Source organism: Rana temporaria, chromosome 3 (genome assembly GCF_905171775.1).
Source record: "Rana temporaria chromosome 3, aRanTem1.1, whole genome shotgun sequence".
Classification (NCBI taxonomy): domain Eukaryota; kingdom Metazoa; phylum Chordata; class Amphibia; order Anura; family Ranidae; genus Rana; species Rana temporaria.
The window spans coordinates 143,699,858-143,716,566 of NC_053491.1; the positions used below are offsets into that span (position 1 = coordinate 143,699,858).

General features: G+C 40.6%; 1 protein-coding gene across 50 annotated transcripts in view; it reads right to left on the reverse strand.

Moving 5' to 3' along the window:
* The window catches only part of LOC120931788 (mucin-19-like), a 584,870-nt gene that overhangs the window by 530,694 nt on the left and 37,467 nt on the right, over positions 1-16,709 (reverse strand). For 48 of the 50 annotated variants that reach the window (XM_040343605.1, XM_040343590.1, XM_040343577.1 and 45 more), the window contains exons 2-4: positions 11,935-12,015; positions 7,272-7,349; positions 2,063-2,140 (exon numbers count right to left, since the gene is read on the reverse strand). The exons of 1 other annotated variant lie outside the window; for it this stretch is intronic. In XM_040343605.1, coding sequence (XP_040199539.1) covers positions 2,063-2,140; positions 7,272-7,349; positions 11,935-12,015 — 237 coding nt within the window. The remainder of the gene's footprint in view (positions 1-2,062; positions 2,141-7,271; positions 7,350-11,934; positions 12,016-16,709) is intronic. One more of the 50 variants, XM_040343585.1, reaches the window with a different exon arrangement.

Below are 16,709 nucleotides of genomic sequence, written 5' to 3' on the forward strand. Positions count from 1 at the left end.
CGACACCTAATACAACTCATCCACCTAGACCAGGTTGGCTTTGTCCCAACCATGGAGGCCAGGGACAACACCACTAAGGTCCTAAATCTGCTGCACATAGCAAATAGCACTAAGTCGGCGTGTGTACTCCTAGGAACAGACGCTGAAAAAGTGTTAGATAGGGTAAGTTGGACGTTCATGTTTGCAACGTTAAAACATATAGGAATAGGGACCAAGATGATGAATTGGATATCCGCGGCTTACTCAGAACCGACCGATCACAAACGGCAGAGCTGTCCGCTCTCGCCTCTTCTTTTTGCACTATCCTTGGAACCCTTTCTATGTAATATTAGATCTATCCCTAGTAGTCACCAGGCTTATTTTAATGTTATATAATCATCTGATCACTACTTCTGACTCAAAGCTACCTTCATATGTGGAAAAATGGGAGAAAGAACTTGGAACTAAAATCGACATTTCCGACTGGAATATAGTGTGGACCAATACAAAAATGTCTTCTCAAAATATAATTGCTTTGGAAACAAACTATAAAATGCACTGGTACTTGGTTCCTGTTAAAATTGCACAATATGCTCCTCAATGCTCCCCATTCTGTTTTCGTGGCTGTGGTGGTCCGGGGACACACTTACATACATTCTGGGATTGTCCGATTGCAAAAAAGTTCTGGAATGAAATTTTCCTCATGGTATCTAAAATATTTAAGATAGCCATCATTCCAGACATGACTATTGCGCTTTTAAATATAAAACCAGTTCATATTTCTTACACTCAATTTAGGCTCTTTGTCCAGATTACCACAGCATGCAAAGCAAACCATTGCCGAAGCTCGGAAAACCAATACATTAATGATCTCTGAAGCTAAAAACAGAATAAACCAAGCAATGATCCTTTCCAAATCAGGAGCCATAACCAACGATACTATACAAAATTTTGAGAAAATATGGAATCCTTGGATGGCTTATTTTCTTCCTATGATCCCTGACAATTCCCTGATAAGACCTTGATATACTATAATATACTATAATACTATAATATTATACAACAGTATGAGTGCAAACAAGTACTAAACATGAACATTTGTCTTCTGTACTAACTTAATAATATTCTTACAATATAGATGCTCCGGAGAACTTTCTTACCCTAGACTCTTTTCTCTCTTTGTTACCTTCATTCTTTCCCTTTTACTCTGTCCTTTATTTCTATTTCCCTATTTTTTGTATTACCATATTTAAATGGTAATGTATTATACATACATACTATATTTGGTTATTACTTACAATAATTATAATTTTTTTATTGAATTAGTTGATTTCCAATTAGCTTTCTTTCCATAGTTACTATATATTAATTGAATATGCCTGGAACTAAGTGTATGAGCACATATTTACATATTACATTTTTCAATTGTTTATATCAACGTAACATTTCATTGTTGAGTTGATTACCTGTTTATGTAAAATATCTAATCTTCAGATATGTATAATTCCATCCAATTTATTATCATATACTTAACTAATATTACCATTTGTTGTAACTATTTATTACCAATTGTAACCGTCTTTATTATATAATATTCAATAAACAAAATTGACAAGAAATATAACTGAAGGTAAAACCTTTTTTTCCCCCATATTTAAGCAGGGAGGGATTAGAACACAAGCCAGGTATTTATTTATGTCCGTGCCCCCATTATATAGATGCACCTTTTCTGTGATTTTCATCACTGAAAGTGAAAAAAAAATCCCAAACTTTGAATGGTCATCAGAGCAGTACGAGAGGGGAAATCTTCCATTGGGAACATTAGTTCTGGTGAGCCTGGTGACTACTAGGGATTTTCCTCGCACTGGAGGGATTTACTATCACTTACTTTTGTGGTTATGGCATAGAAAGTGAAGAGAAATCTCCATGCTGGGATACAGATGGAAAACAAAATTCATGACAGGAGTTATAACCCTGCTTTTTTATTTACAACATTAAAAAAAGGTTTTACCTTCAGGTCTACTTCAAGGAATGTATTTAATTTTTTTAGAGAAGGATAAATCTTGGTCAGAAATTAACTTACCTTTTTTCCCTGCAGAGTCATGTCTTCCCTTGTGTTTCCCTTTATGCTTCTTATTATCCTCATGGCTTTCACTGCCATCTTCAATTTGGATTATATAAAATAGTAACAAGAGATTAAATATATAATATAGAAACACAAGAGATTAAGTTAGCTAAAGGTCAACACTAGCCAAACTAGTTGTATCTTAGAATCATGCCTTGTACAGACGAGCAAACATGTACGATGAAACCGGTCCGCCGGACCGTTTTCACCATACATGTCTGCCCGGGGATTTCTGTATGGTGGCTGTACTCACCATCATACAGAAATCCGCGCGTAAACAATAAGCGGGGCGTGGCCGCGCCGTCACCGCGACGAAGACGCGGCGACGTGGGCGGCCCTGCCAGTTCAATGCTTCCACGCATGCGTCGAAGTCATTCGACGCATGCGAGGGATGGCGGGCACTCGGACATGTACGGTAGGTCTGTACAGACGACCGAACATGTCCGAGCGGACAGGATTCCAGCGGGCTGTTTTAAAACAAGTTCGGAAATATTTGCCCGCTGGAAAAAGGCCCGGCGGGCAAATGTATGCTGGAATCCTGTCCGCTCGGGCCTATACACGACCGAACATGTCTGCTGAAACTGGTCCGCGGACCAGTTTCAGCAGACATGTTCGGTTGTGTGTATGGGGCCTAAGAATAACTAAGAGCATCTGTGAACTAATGTCACCATTTGGGAGATTTCTCTTCTTTCTCTCATTAGTTATGGCATTTCGGCTGAATAATAAAATTGGTTCCCTAATCAACAAAGATCAAGTAGGTTTTATCCCTTTGCGCCAAGCTTCAGATAATGTTCGTAGAACAGCCACATTGACCCAATCAGCTAAAACTAGACGAATACCTACATGCCTTGTATCACTAGACATCAAAAAAGCTTTTGACACAGTTTCATGGTCACATTTACATTTCTCTCTACAAAAATGGTGTTTTGGCCCCCACTTTCTAAGCTGGGTTTCATCATTATATAATAAATCCAAAGCTTATGCTAAATACGCAGGATACAAATCTGACATGTTTGATATCAATAGAGGTACACACCAGGGATGTCCTCTCTCCCCACTCCTATTTGCCCTATTAATTGAACCCCTTGCCCAATCCATTCGTGTAGATCCCTCAATCAAAGGTATAGAATTAGCAGGTCATCAACATAAGCTTTGCTTATTTGCTGATGACATCTTAATTTTTATGACTTCCCCACATATTACTGCCCCTAATCTTATCAACAAATTAGACCAATTTGCCCGAATATCAGGTTTAAAAATAAATTCACAAAAATCTACAGCTCTAAATATTTCTTTATCTCCAGATACATTACAGCAAGCAAAAACTTCCCTCCCTTTTGCTTGGTCATCTACACACCTCACTTATCTAGGTATTACTCTCACTCCTGATCTCACCGACATATTCTCTGCTAACTATCCCCCACTATTACAAAAAATTACTAATTATCTAAAACAATGGTCTACTCTCCCAATATCATGGATAGGCAAAATAAATGTCATAAAAATGACTATACTTCCAAAAATATTATACCCTTTTCTTGGTTTACCCATTCCAATAACCTCATACTTCTTGAGAAATCTTAAACGCAAAGCCCAAGCATTTATATGGAACTCTCTAAAATCCTGCTTACCCTCACACACTCTATATCTCCCAAAATTGAATGGTGGACTAGGATTTCCCAATTTTACCACCTATTTTCATGCCGCACAAATAGCGAATATCCCCAAATATCATACAAAACATGAAATTCCTCTTTGGGTAGCAATTGAAACAATTGATAGCAACCCAACTTCCTTACCTAATCTAATATGGTCTACCTCTTCTGACCATAAAATAATTGAAAATAAAATAACCAAACAAACAATTACCATTTGGGATAAATTTAAAATAACCAAAGGTTTACAATCTCCACATACACCTTTAATATCATTTATCAGAAACCCCAAATTTTACCCAGCCCACATATACCCTAATACTTTCAAAAAACTGACTTCTGCTGGCCTAACACAATTAGCTGATTTTTAAACATTAACCTCATTCAAAACATTCCCTGAAATATGTGAACATCACAAACTCCCAGCTTCTGATTTCCTTCGCTACTTACAAATCAAAAATGTTTTTGAATCTTATTTACGTGATACTAATCAATTAAGTAATATGTCACAATTCAAACGTATATGTAAACAAGACCCTGATACCAAAGGTCTTATTTTAATGTTATATAATCATCTGATCACTACTTTTGACTCAAAGCTACCTTCAAATGTGGAAAAATGGGAGAAAGAACTTGGAACTAAAATCGACATTTCCGACTGGAATATAGTGTGGACCAATTCAAAAATGTCTTCTCAAAATATAATTGCTTTGGAAACAAACTATAAAATAATCATGCACTGGTACTTGGTTCCTGTTAAAATTGCACAATATGCTCCTCAATGCTCCCCATTCTGTTTTCGTGGCTGTGGTGGTCCGGGAACACACTTACATACATTCTGGGATTGTCCGATAAACAAACACTATACATACAGTATACTGTAATCTTATAGATTACAGTACTGTATGTAAAAAAAGCACACACCCCTTGTCCCTAGTGGTCTGCCCAGTGTCCTACATGTCATTTTATATAATAAAAACCTTTCTTTCTCCCTGCAAACTGTAGATTGTCCATAGCAACCAAAAGTGTCCCTTTATGTCAAAAATGGTTTTAGATCAGCTAAAAAACAGCGATAATAAATTATAATCACTTGCAGAATTGTGCGATAGCGATTTGTGGGGAAATTCGTCATAAAAAAAATAATAATGACAGCGACAATTTTGCAACTGAGAAAATTTCAGTGATTTTGATTTGATTACATTATTGAATAATTTTTATTAGCATTATATTATTATTTGTTATAATTATTTATAATTATTTATTATATTATTATTTATAATTTTGTTTTTAAAAAAATGTCATACCCGGGATGCCTATTAGATTCTTGTTTGGTCAGATTTAAGTGAGTTATTCCTAAGAATTACAGGCCTACAGTATAAAATGCCAAATTTCCTTGCAAATAATTGTACCGCTTTTGGTACGTAATTCCAGACAGAATCATACCGCCAGGGAGGTTAATGATCTCTGAAGCTAAAAACAGAATAATCAAAAGCATTGATCCTTTCCAAATCAGGAGCCATAACCAACGATACTATACAAAATTTTGAGAAATTATGGAATCCTTGGATGGCTTATTTTCTTCCTATGATCGCTGACAATTCCCTATTAAGACCTTGATATACTATAATATTATACAACAATATGAGTGGAAACAAGTACTAAACATGAACACTTGTCTTCTGTACTAACTTAATAATATTCTTACAATATAGATGCTCCGGAGAACTTTCTTACCTTAGACTCTTTTCTCTCTTTGTTACCTTCGTTCTTTCCCTTTTACTCTGTCCTTTTTTTCTATTTCCCTATTTTTTTGTATTACCATATTTAAATGGTAATGTATTATACATAAATACTATATTTAGATATTACTTACAATAATTATAATTTTTTATTGAATTAGTTGATTTCCAATTAGCTTTCTTTCCATAGTGACTATATATTAATGGAATATGCCTGGAACTAAGTGTAGGAGCACATATTTACATATTACATTTTTTAATTGTTTATATTAAATTAACATTTCATTTTCGAGTTGATTACCTGTTTATGTAAAATATCTAATCTTCAGATATGTATAATTCCATCCAATTTATTATCATATACTTAACTAATATTACTATTTGTTGTAACTATTTATTACCAATTGTAACTGTCTTTATTATTTAATATTCAATAAACAAAATTGACAAGAAATATAACTGAAGGTAAAACCTTTTTTTTTCCATATTTAAGCAGGGAGGGATTAGAACACAAGCCAGGTATTTATTTATGTCCATGCCCCCATTATAGAGATGCACCTTTTCTATTCTTTCTGGTGATTTTTATCACTGAAAGTGAAAAAAAAATCCCAAACTTTGAATGGTCATCAGAGTAGGAAGAGGGGAAATCTTCCATTGGGAACATTAGTTCTGGTGAGCCTGGTGACTACTAGGTGTTGCCTTATGAGAAAGATTATGTCTAATCGCCATACTTGTATGTATGTATGTATATATATATATATATATATATATTTTACGATAAGGGTAGATGTGTCGTGAGAAACAATTTCTGATAATTTAAATAGGCTGACAGTTAGAGCTTGAATATATCTAATTAGCACTCTCCGTATTTGATATGCATGATTGCTTTGTGAGAAGGTGGCAAGAGACAACCAGTCTACTACATCTTTTCAGATACAAAGCAATCAATGAAGAACCTCACAGCTGGAATTGGTAGACGAGTTGGCGCCGACTTGAGTGGTTGTACCCTTCCATGAATAGACAACAAGCTAAGATGTAATTAGTTTAAACTTCAGGTCTATTCATCCCTAAAGATAGAAGGAAGTTGCCCATATTTGGAAAGCCAACTTTAGCCAATCACAAGGGACATCTGGGTTATATAATCAGGGGGTCTCATCAATAGAGAGGGAGAGAGGTGATGAGATTTCCCGGGCCCAGGACGTCAGTAACAAGGTAAATGATCAGAATCTATCTTCTCCCACGCACTTACAATATACTTTGTCATAATTTGTTTTCTTAATATTCTTAGTGTGATGTACTTATCTTGTATTTGAAACTAACTTTTATTTCCTTTACTTTAAAACTGTAAACTAACTTTTATTTCCTTTACTTTAAAACTGTAAATGTCTGCAGTATATTAGATAGACTAATATCTTTTTCACTAATAAATGTGTGTTATGTTAAAGCTTTCGCTCTGGACAATAGAACTCTCTTATTTTAACCATATATCATATATGTGAGATAATAAATCTTAAATATACAATTATAAGGTAACATAGGGATTTTCCTCGCTCTGGAAGGATTTACTATTACTTACTTTTGTGGTTATGGCATAGAAAGTGAAGAGAAATGTCCATGCTGGGATACAGTTGGAAAACAAAATTCATGACAGGAGTTATAACCCTGCCTTTTTATTTCCAACATTAAAAAAAGGTTTTACCTTCAGGTCTACTTCAAGGGTTTTATTTTTTATTTTTTTAGAGAAGGATAAATCTTGGTCAGAAATTAACTTATCTTTTTTCCCTACAGAGTCATGTCTTCCCTTGTGTTTTCCTTCATGCTTCTCATTATCCTCATGGCTTTCACTGCCATTTTCTATTTGGATTGTATAAAAGAGATTAAATATATAGGGGCAGATCCACGTACATCGGCGCATATATAGGCTGGCGTAGCGCATCTCATTTCCGCTACGCCGGCTCAACTTAGAGAGGCAAGTACCGTATCCTCAGAGTATTTGCGCCCGACGTTGCGCTAGGCGTAAGCCGGCGTAATTGAAAGTAGGAAGGACGTGGGCGTGTTCCATTGAAATTAGCCGTGACCCCATGCAAATGAAGGGCCGAATGGACGGCGCATGTGCCGTGACGCTGACTATGTTCAGCACCTCTCTGCGCATGCGCAGAACTCGGCCCGGCGTAATCAGTGAGATACGAACTAGGCCCGGCGTAATTAGTGAGATACGCCCAGGGCATAAATACGCTCAGACATGCTCCCGTCCAGTGCAAAAGTACATCCATTTGTTTCCCCCCTGAAGCAAGGTACTTTTGTTCTTTTCTGTGCAGCTGATTGTTTTTGAGCCAGCAGCTCAGAAGAGGAGGAAGCTAAATTTCTCCCCACAAGAGAGGGCGGTCATTATCAGGGCCATGGCCCAGTATGATAGGTTTCTCCATGGGACAGAGAGTGCCAATACCACCCAGGCCAGGAGGAAGAAGATCTTGGCGCTGATTGCCACAGATGTTAATGCTTTGGGGAGTGAGGTCAGGACCCCCAATGACATTTTAAAAAAGATCAACAACCTGCATCGCCTGGTAAAAGGTAAGCTGGCCCAGATGACCGCTCATGCCAGGGGCACTGGAGGGGGACCATCAACTACCCTGACCTTGACTGCTGAGGAGCAGGTGGTTGCCCAGTGCCTCCATAGGCATTAAGTGGAGGGCTTTGACTCCATTGAGGGTGCCTTGAGGACAGGTAAGTGTGTTTTATCTCCTATCTGGTGTGTAGCATGTGTGGGGGTGGAAGGGAACATGTGACAAGTGTGTGGATCCTCCAACATGTGAATGTTTTGTGTCATTCACAGATGTGCAGGAGGGTGCTGGGCCATCTGGCCAGTCCACACCATCCCCCGGACATCAGTCTGAGTCAGACCACCTGGCAAGCCAGGAGTCCTCTGTGGAAGGGAGTGGCCACACCTCTCCTTAGGAGGTGGTTGAGGAGGAGGAGGTCACCAGTGGCAATGAGGTTAGGCTCTATTTGGAGGATTCTCCCCCTGTGGCTGGGACCAGTCGGCCCACCATCACGGGTAGCCCCTCCCACTCCTCCCCCAACAGGGCTTCCCCCCCCAAGGGTCTCCCCTTCTCCAAGGCCCCAAGCCTCTTCTGGACCCAGGAAGGTGTCTAGGAAGACAAGGGTGTGTTGGACATTCTGCCAGAACACCTGAAGAGGGACCAGGCCTGCCAGACCCGCCATCTGGGTGAGATTGCCAGGAACATTGATCACATGGCACACAGCATGGTCACCATGAAGGAAGCTGTGCAGGATGTGGGCTCCAATTCCACAGCTGTGGTCACCTGCCTGGCTGAACTGCAGGCCACCACAGCAGGCCTGTGTGAGGAGGTCCACACCCTGACAGAGGCTGTCAGGGACAACACTGCAGCCATCCAGGCGGGGGTGAGGCTGCAGGAGGACACAAATGCGGTCCTCACCCGCATCGCCCTGGCGTTGGAGGGCAGGCTGCCAGGTGTGGAGAGACCAGGGGATGCTCCTCCTCCTGATCCCCCCCCATGAGTCTCTCATGAGAAGCAGGGGCCGGGGCCGCGGCCGGGGAGCCGCGTCAGCGCCGTAAATTTGTTATATATTTTTTAATATACTCAGGTTATGAGTTTTTTATGTTTATACACAGGTTATGAGTTTTTTATGTTTATTTTGTTTATACTCAGGTTATGAGTTTTTTTTTGTTTTTTGGCCCAGGCACACGGTCAGTAGTGCAGGCTACAGTGTGACTGGTGTGTGAATGTGGGGGTATAACCCTCGGTCGTTGGGGAGAAGTGATCCCCACGACCCGTGTGAATGGTGTATGAATGGACAGCAACATAATTGGAGCCTTGACGGGGCGTTGCTGCTCCCAAGTCCAGAATGGTGTGCTAGGGACCACAGTGGTGTGCATGTGTGCATTCTCCTTGTGCCATGATGAGGATTGGGCCATCCCAGACACGACTCCACTTGTACGCTTGAACGAGCCACTGGCAAGGAAATTAAGTGTTGCCAGTTCCTTGACCAGTAGATCCACTGCATGTGAGCGGTGTGTCTGGCTGGTGATGTCATCTTGCAGGGTTGTGGCTATTTCCAGGATGGCATCATGGCTGAATCTGAAGATGCAATACACCTCTGATTCACCCATGCCAAAGACGTTTAGGCGCGGTCGGTATATCCGCTCCCGTGCCCTCCTTCTACGCGCATGTAAAGCCAGTAGTATAGCTATGACCATGGATGCCCCTGGCATGTTGGCATACAGATGTGTTGTCCTGCAAGTGTGGATGCTCAGCTCGTCTCAGCGGTGCTGTTGAAGCTGCTCTCCAGCTGACCTGCACACGTCTGGTGCAAAGTTACCCTTGCTTTTATGAGGGGTAACTTAAGGCCGGACGTATAACTTATGCGCGGCGTGCTTAGCCTGCGCCGGACAAAGTACTTTCATGGATCGCCGTATCTCCCTCATTAGCATATTTGAATAGCAAATCAATGGCGCGTCCAGCGTATATATGCGCCGTTGCAGAAAAGTTACGTCGGTCGGAAAAAAAATTTCAGGCGTATCTCGTTTTGTGGATACGGCGCATTGTTACACTGGCATATATATACACTTACGCCGTGCATCTCGAGATACTCCATACACGACTATTGTGCTTTTAAATATAAAGCCAGTTCATATTTCTTACACTCAATTTAGGCTCTTTCTCCAGATCACCACAGCCGCAAAGCAAACCATTTCCAAATCTTGGAAAACCAATACATTAATGATCTCTGAAGCTAAAAACAGAATAAACCAAGCAATGATCCTTTTCAAATCAGAAGCCATAACCAACGATACTATACAAAATTTTGAGAAAATATGGAATCCTTGGATGGCGTATTTTCTTCTTATGATCCCTAACAATTCCCTATTAAGACCTTGATATACTATAATACTATACAACAATATGAGTGGAAACAAGTACTACACATGAACATTTGTCTTCTGTACTAACATAATATTCTTACGCCTAGTACACACAAGAGGATCGATCCGCGGATAAATCCTCTGGCGGATTTTGATCTCATGGTTGTACTAACCATGAGATCAAAATCCCTGCGGAATTCCCTCCGCGGTGACGTGTCGCGCCGTCGCCGCGATGATGACGTGGCGACGTGCGCAAAGCTGTGATATAAGGACTTCCACGCATGCGTCGAATCATTACGACACATGCAAGGGATGGATTCGGACGGATTGATCCGGTGAGTCTGTACAGACCAGCGGATCAATCCGTTGGACTGGATTCCAGCGGATCGATTTCTTAGCATGTTAAGAAATTTTGATCCGCTGGAAATCCATCGGGTCGAAAAATATCCGCGGATAAATATCCGCTGGATCGTACACACCAGGGGATCTATCCGCTGAAACCGGTACGCGGATAAATTCCAGCGGATAGATCCTCTCGTGTGTACGGGGCCTTACAATATAGATACTCCGGAGAACTTTATTACCCTAGACTCTTTTCTCTCTTTCTTACCTTCATTCCTTCCCTTTTACTATTACTCTGTCCTTTTTTTTATATTTCCCTATTTTTTTGTATTACCATATTTAAATGGTAATGTATTATACATAAATACTATATTTAGTTATTACTTACAATAATTATACATTTTTGAAGTTTTTATTGAATTAGTTGATTTCCAATTAGCTTTCTTTCCATAGTGACTATATATTAATTGAATATGCCTGGAAATAAGTGTATGAGCACATATTTACATATTACATTTTTCAATTGTTTATATTAACTTAACATTTCATTGTTGAGTTGATTATCTTTTTATGTAAAATATCTGATCTAGAGATATGTATAATTCCATCCAATTTATTATCATATACTTAACTAATATTACCATTTGTTGTAACCATTTATTACCAATTGTAACTGTCTTTATTATTTAATATTCAATAAACAATATTGACAAGAAATATAACTGAAGGTAAAACCTTTTTTTTTCCATATTTAAGCAGGGATGGATTAGAACACAAGCCAGGTATTTATTTATGTCCATGCCCCCATTATAGAAATGCACCTTTTCTATTCTTTCTGGTGATTTTTATCACTGAAAGTGAAAAAAAATCCCAAACTTTGAATGGTCATTAGAGCAGGAAGAGAGGGGAAATCTTTCATTGGGAACATTAGTTCTGGTGAGCCTGGTGACTACTAGGGGTTTTCCCCGCTCTGGAGGGATTTACTATCACTTACTTTTGTGGTTATGGCATAGAAAGTGAAGAGAAATCTCCATGCTGGGATACAGATGCAAAACAAAATTCATGACAGGAGCTATAACACTGCTTTTTTATTTCCAACATTAAAAAAAGGTTTTACCTTCAGGTCTACTTCAAGGATTTTTTCATTTTTTTTAGAGAAGGATAAATCTTGGTCAGAAATTAACTTACCTTTTTTCCCTGCAGAGTCATGTCTTCCCTTGTGTTTTTCTTCATGCTTCTCATTATCCTCATGGCTTTCACTGCTATTTTCTATTTTGATTATATAAAATAGTAACAAGAGATTAAATGTATAATATAGAAACACAAGAGATTAAGTTAGCTAAAGGTAAACACTAGCCAAACTAGTTGTATCTTAGAATAAGAATAACCTGGAGCATCTATCAACCAATGTCACCATTTTGGAGATTTCTCTTCTTTCTCTCTTGTCTATTTATTGGGTGTCAGACAGAACAGGAACTGAGGGGAAATTTTCCCAAAAAGGACCCAAGCAGCTATTAAATATTTTTTCATTGTTATAGATAGGGGAACTATCAGAACTTCTGTTATGATTTTATTGTTGTCTGTCTCCCCGTTATATCCTCAGACTGGAAAATCTGACTGAAAAAAGAGACATAGATAGAAATGAAAATCTGAAGTTCTAACTTCTCTCTATTGTACAAAAAGAAGCATTTTTATTTTAGTCTTTGTTGTTGTCAGAAAGTTTTCCTTTTAGGTGAAATGTGTGTGTGTTGGGGGGGGGGGGGGTGGTTAGGGGGGCATGAATCTCTCTAAGGAACAATACAAAATCCTAAGGAACAATACAAAATTTACAGAAGTTCCAGGCCTTTCTTAAAATATTAATTTGCCAAAATATCCATTTGCCAAAATAACCAAAACTTAAATTAAATAAATAAAAGTTTGGCTAGAGTAAGACTTTTAGTTAATTCCTATAGCATCTGTGACAGTCAGTGAAGGAAATTAAAAGCAGCTGTTAATTAGAAATAGGATCACTACTGTTTTTCAAACTTGCGTTAGAAAAATTCCAGAAACTTGTTGTAATAGCATGCATGGTAGTATGCATGCAGTGTAAAACATACAGTAGAGAATAGATTATCTAAACAGATTATTTCTAAATGGATCGCCATAATATTAATTTATAGATGATATTGATAAACATTCATTATAGAAAATAAAATAAGTCAACAAAACCCAATACAAAGTATCTGCGTACGCCGGCCGGCCATATCACTACCCAACTTAATGCGGGAATTTGAAATATATGGGCGACTCTCCAACCTGATGATCATATTTGGTAAGTCAAAAGCAATGGGCATCGGACTTCCACCACCCCAGCTCACACGCCTCCGAACTAGCTTTCAACTGAAGTGGTCGGATACAGCCTTAACCACTTGCTTACTGGGCACATTTACCCCCCTCCTGCCCAGGTGAAATTTCAGCTTCCGGCACTGTGTTGATTTAACTGACAATTACACGGTCGTGCGACGTGGCTCCCAAACAAAATTGGTGTCCTTTTTTTCCCACAAGTAGAGCTTTCTTTTGGTGGTATTTGATCACCTCTGCGGTTTTTATTTTTTGCGCTATAAACAAAAAAAGAGCGTAATTTTTTTTAAAAAATTCAATATTTTTTACTTGTTGCTATAATAAATAGTCGAATAAAAAAAAAATGTTTCTCAGTCTAGGCCGATACGTATTATTCTACATATTTTTGGTAGAAAAAAAAAATCGCAATAAGCGACTGGTTTGTGCAAAAGTTATAGCACCCACAAAATAGGGGACAGAATTATTATTTTTTATTATTTATTTATTTTACTAGTAATGGCGGCGATCTGCGATCGGACACTTTTGACACATTTTTGGCACCATTCATATTAATACTGCTATAAATATGCACTAATTACTGTATAAATGTGACTGGCATTGAAGGGGTTAACACTAGGGGGTTAAATGTGTACCCTGCATAGTGTTTATAACTGTGGGGGAGGGGGGTGACTGGGGGAGGTGACTGATCTGTGTCCCCATGTACAAGGGACACAGATCGGTCTCCTCTCTCCCTGACAGGACATGGATCTGTGTGTTTACACACACAGATCCACATCCTTGTCTCTGTAACCGCGATCGCGGGCGACTGGCAAACATTGCAGCCGCCAGGTATGCGCATTGGCATCTCAGTGATGCAGCGGGCACGCACGCGCACCCCAGTGGCTGGAGGCCAGAGGCCGTATATAGACGACCACCCGGCAATTAAGATCCACACTGCGGCCGTATAAAGTCGTACAGCCGTCAGGAAGTGGTTAAAATATTTGGGCACCCACATTCCCACGACCATATCTCGAGTTTTCAAACTTAACTTTCCTCCCCTACTCAAGACTGTTAAAAAATTACTAGATCAATGGAATAGCGGCCTACGCTCGTGCTGTCGATCTTACCTAAGTTCCTCTACCTCTTACAGGCCCTCCCGATACACATACCTGCGGTATACTTTAAGCAAATACAATCTGCCTCCATTATATTTCTCTGGGCTGGGAATAAACCTTGCTTGCACAAAAAGGTACTCTCCCTCCCAAAACAATACGGTGGCCTAGCAGTGCCTGAGATCCGGTCCTACTATAATGCAGTACACCTTAGCAGACTTCTGGACACAGCGACACCAGCGACACCAGACTATGGACACAAATAGAAAAAGTTCATCTGACACACCCCTTCATAGAGCCCCATGGTGCCCAGCAGGCCTAACACCTACACTCAGAAGACACCCACTGATCGGGAACACTATTAAACTATGCACACACCTGCTGGAACACTTCTCTCTCTCTTCCCACAACTCTGCACTGAGACCCATAATTGGCAATCCCCAATTCGAACCGAGAATGAGAGACAAACCATTCCGAGACCTACGTGACGTGGGCATGCACCAAGCATCTCACTTCAGTACTAGAGGTTGATGGAAAACAATAGCGGAGCTCTCAGACCCTGGCGGCCTATACCAACTGGATTTTATGAGAGCTTTACAGCTTAGCCATTTTTTGGCTGGCTTACCACCTCCCAATGATGCAAACCTACCCCTCACATTTGAGGAACTCTGCGCGGAGACTGGATGTGCTGCAATATATGCTTTCCTTGACCTACGACATGCTTATTACACCACCTGGGGACTATCAGATCCCAAGCCTTATCAAATGGAAAGAGACCTGAATTGTAATTTTACCACCAACCAAAAATGACACATACTCAGGTTTACACACAAGTCATCCCTATGCACCAAAATTCAGGAGACGAACTACAAGCTCCTCACATGCTGGTATAGGACACCTGCCCTAGTGCATACCTTTTCCCCAGCGACATCCAACCTTTGCTGGCGCTGTCAAAGGGAGAGGGGCATCCTTCTGCATGTCTTATGGGGGATGACTGAATGGGAACATTTATTTGCTAATTGACTGGCTGTGGTCATCTCAACTACCAGGGCCTATGACCCCTCCTTTAACTACCTCTGAAGTGGCAGACACTGGGGTTCTCAGACCTGAGGCCCCTGAGTTTGTGCCTCAGAGTGCGTTTTCTGAAGAGCTGGAGGATGATCCGGTTTTCCTGACAATGGGGAACTCTGAAGAGATCTCATTCCTTGCAGAAGAAGAACTGGAAGTTTTGGAAGAAACCAAGACCAGTGTGCCTGAACAAAGAGAAGAAGCTGCGGAAGAAGCAGTCTAGTGCACCTGAGACTTTTACACCTAAGGAGCAGAGAGAGAGAAGAGTCATTCACCCACCCAAGAGACTGACTTACAATCAATTGGGTGAATGCTCTGAAGAGGCTATACTTACCTCGAAAAGGACAATTGAGATGCCTGGTCCTTCCACTGCCCATTTGGTGGAGATCAAGCCTAGCTCACACCCTGGCATCTGGTTGGGCCGTACCAGTTAAGGTGGCCTGTAGGCAGAACAACCTTCTCTCCAAAGCTTGGTGGGGGGTTCCTCTGCCTAGTTCTTTTGAAAATGTGAATTGTATTATTCCTTGTTTACACTAACTGGTCCCCTTTCTCCTCATGTATTTGAAAAAGGCATGTAACAGGTCACAAACTACTGCCGTCTTTGGGGACCAATGATTTCAAGTGGGGGGAGTGTGTAGCAAGGTGTCACTTTGTGAACGTAGCTTATAGACTACAGTTTGTGTCTAACAGGAACTCCGCTCCCTCTGGTGTTAATTTATTATATTGCTGCAGTTTGTTTGGTTCAGCTATATGGGACCAATGCATGATGGACATTGTAGTACCTAGAGACAGAGACTGTATTACTGTGGATTAGAAATATACTACAATGCCCACAGCGCCACTGTACTACCAAGGTGCACTGCCCCATGCACAGCCTGGTGGGAGAGATTATTTAAGATGAGGGAAGGCTTTGTTCCGGCCTCTTGGGATGCCATCTCTCAACAGGCAAGTGGCCTTCAGTGAGTGTGCTAGGCCGGAGAAGCCTGGGCCTAAAGTTGCGGAGACCGGATCGCCTACCTGAGGGATGCTTGCCACAGCTTTGCTGATTAGACCAGGGAGAGGAACTGACCCACGCTCCACAGCATCCGGAGTCGCCTATCCACCGACACCTTGTGAGTGGTTGCTCGGAGGACCAGGAACCAGAAGCTGAGGAGAGAGCCAGGAGAGTCCCGATGGAGCATACCGGCGAGGTGAGGCCTCATTTGGTGAGAGGGCACCTGCCCACCAACATAAATAACTGTGTTGCAGGAAGGGGGTTCCCATAGCCTCATTTAAACTTTATGTAAGTTGCCGTGCCACAAGTAGGGACACATTACACCCCGGAGTGACATTTCGCTTTGGGAGGATCAGCGCCTTTATTGCCCTCACACTACATACTTCAGGTGTTTGTTCTTTTCTTCATATCTCTTGTTGGATTACAAATGACTAAAGTGCACCAATTAAAGCAAGCACAAGATTACCCTG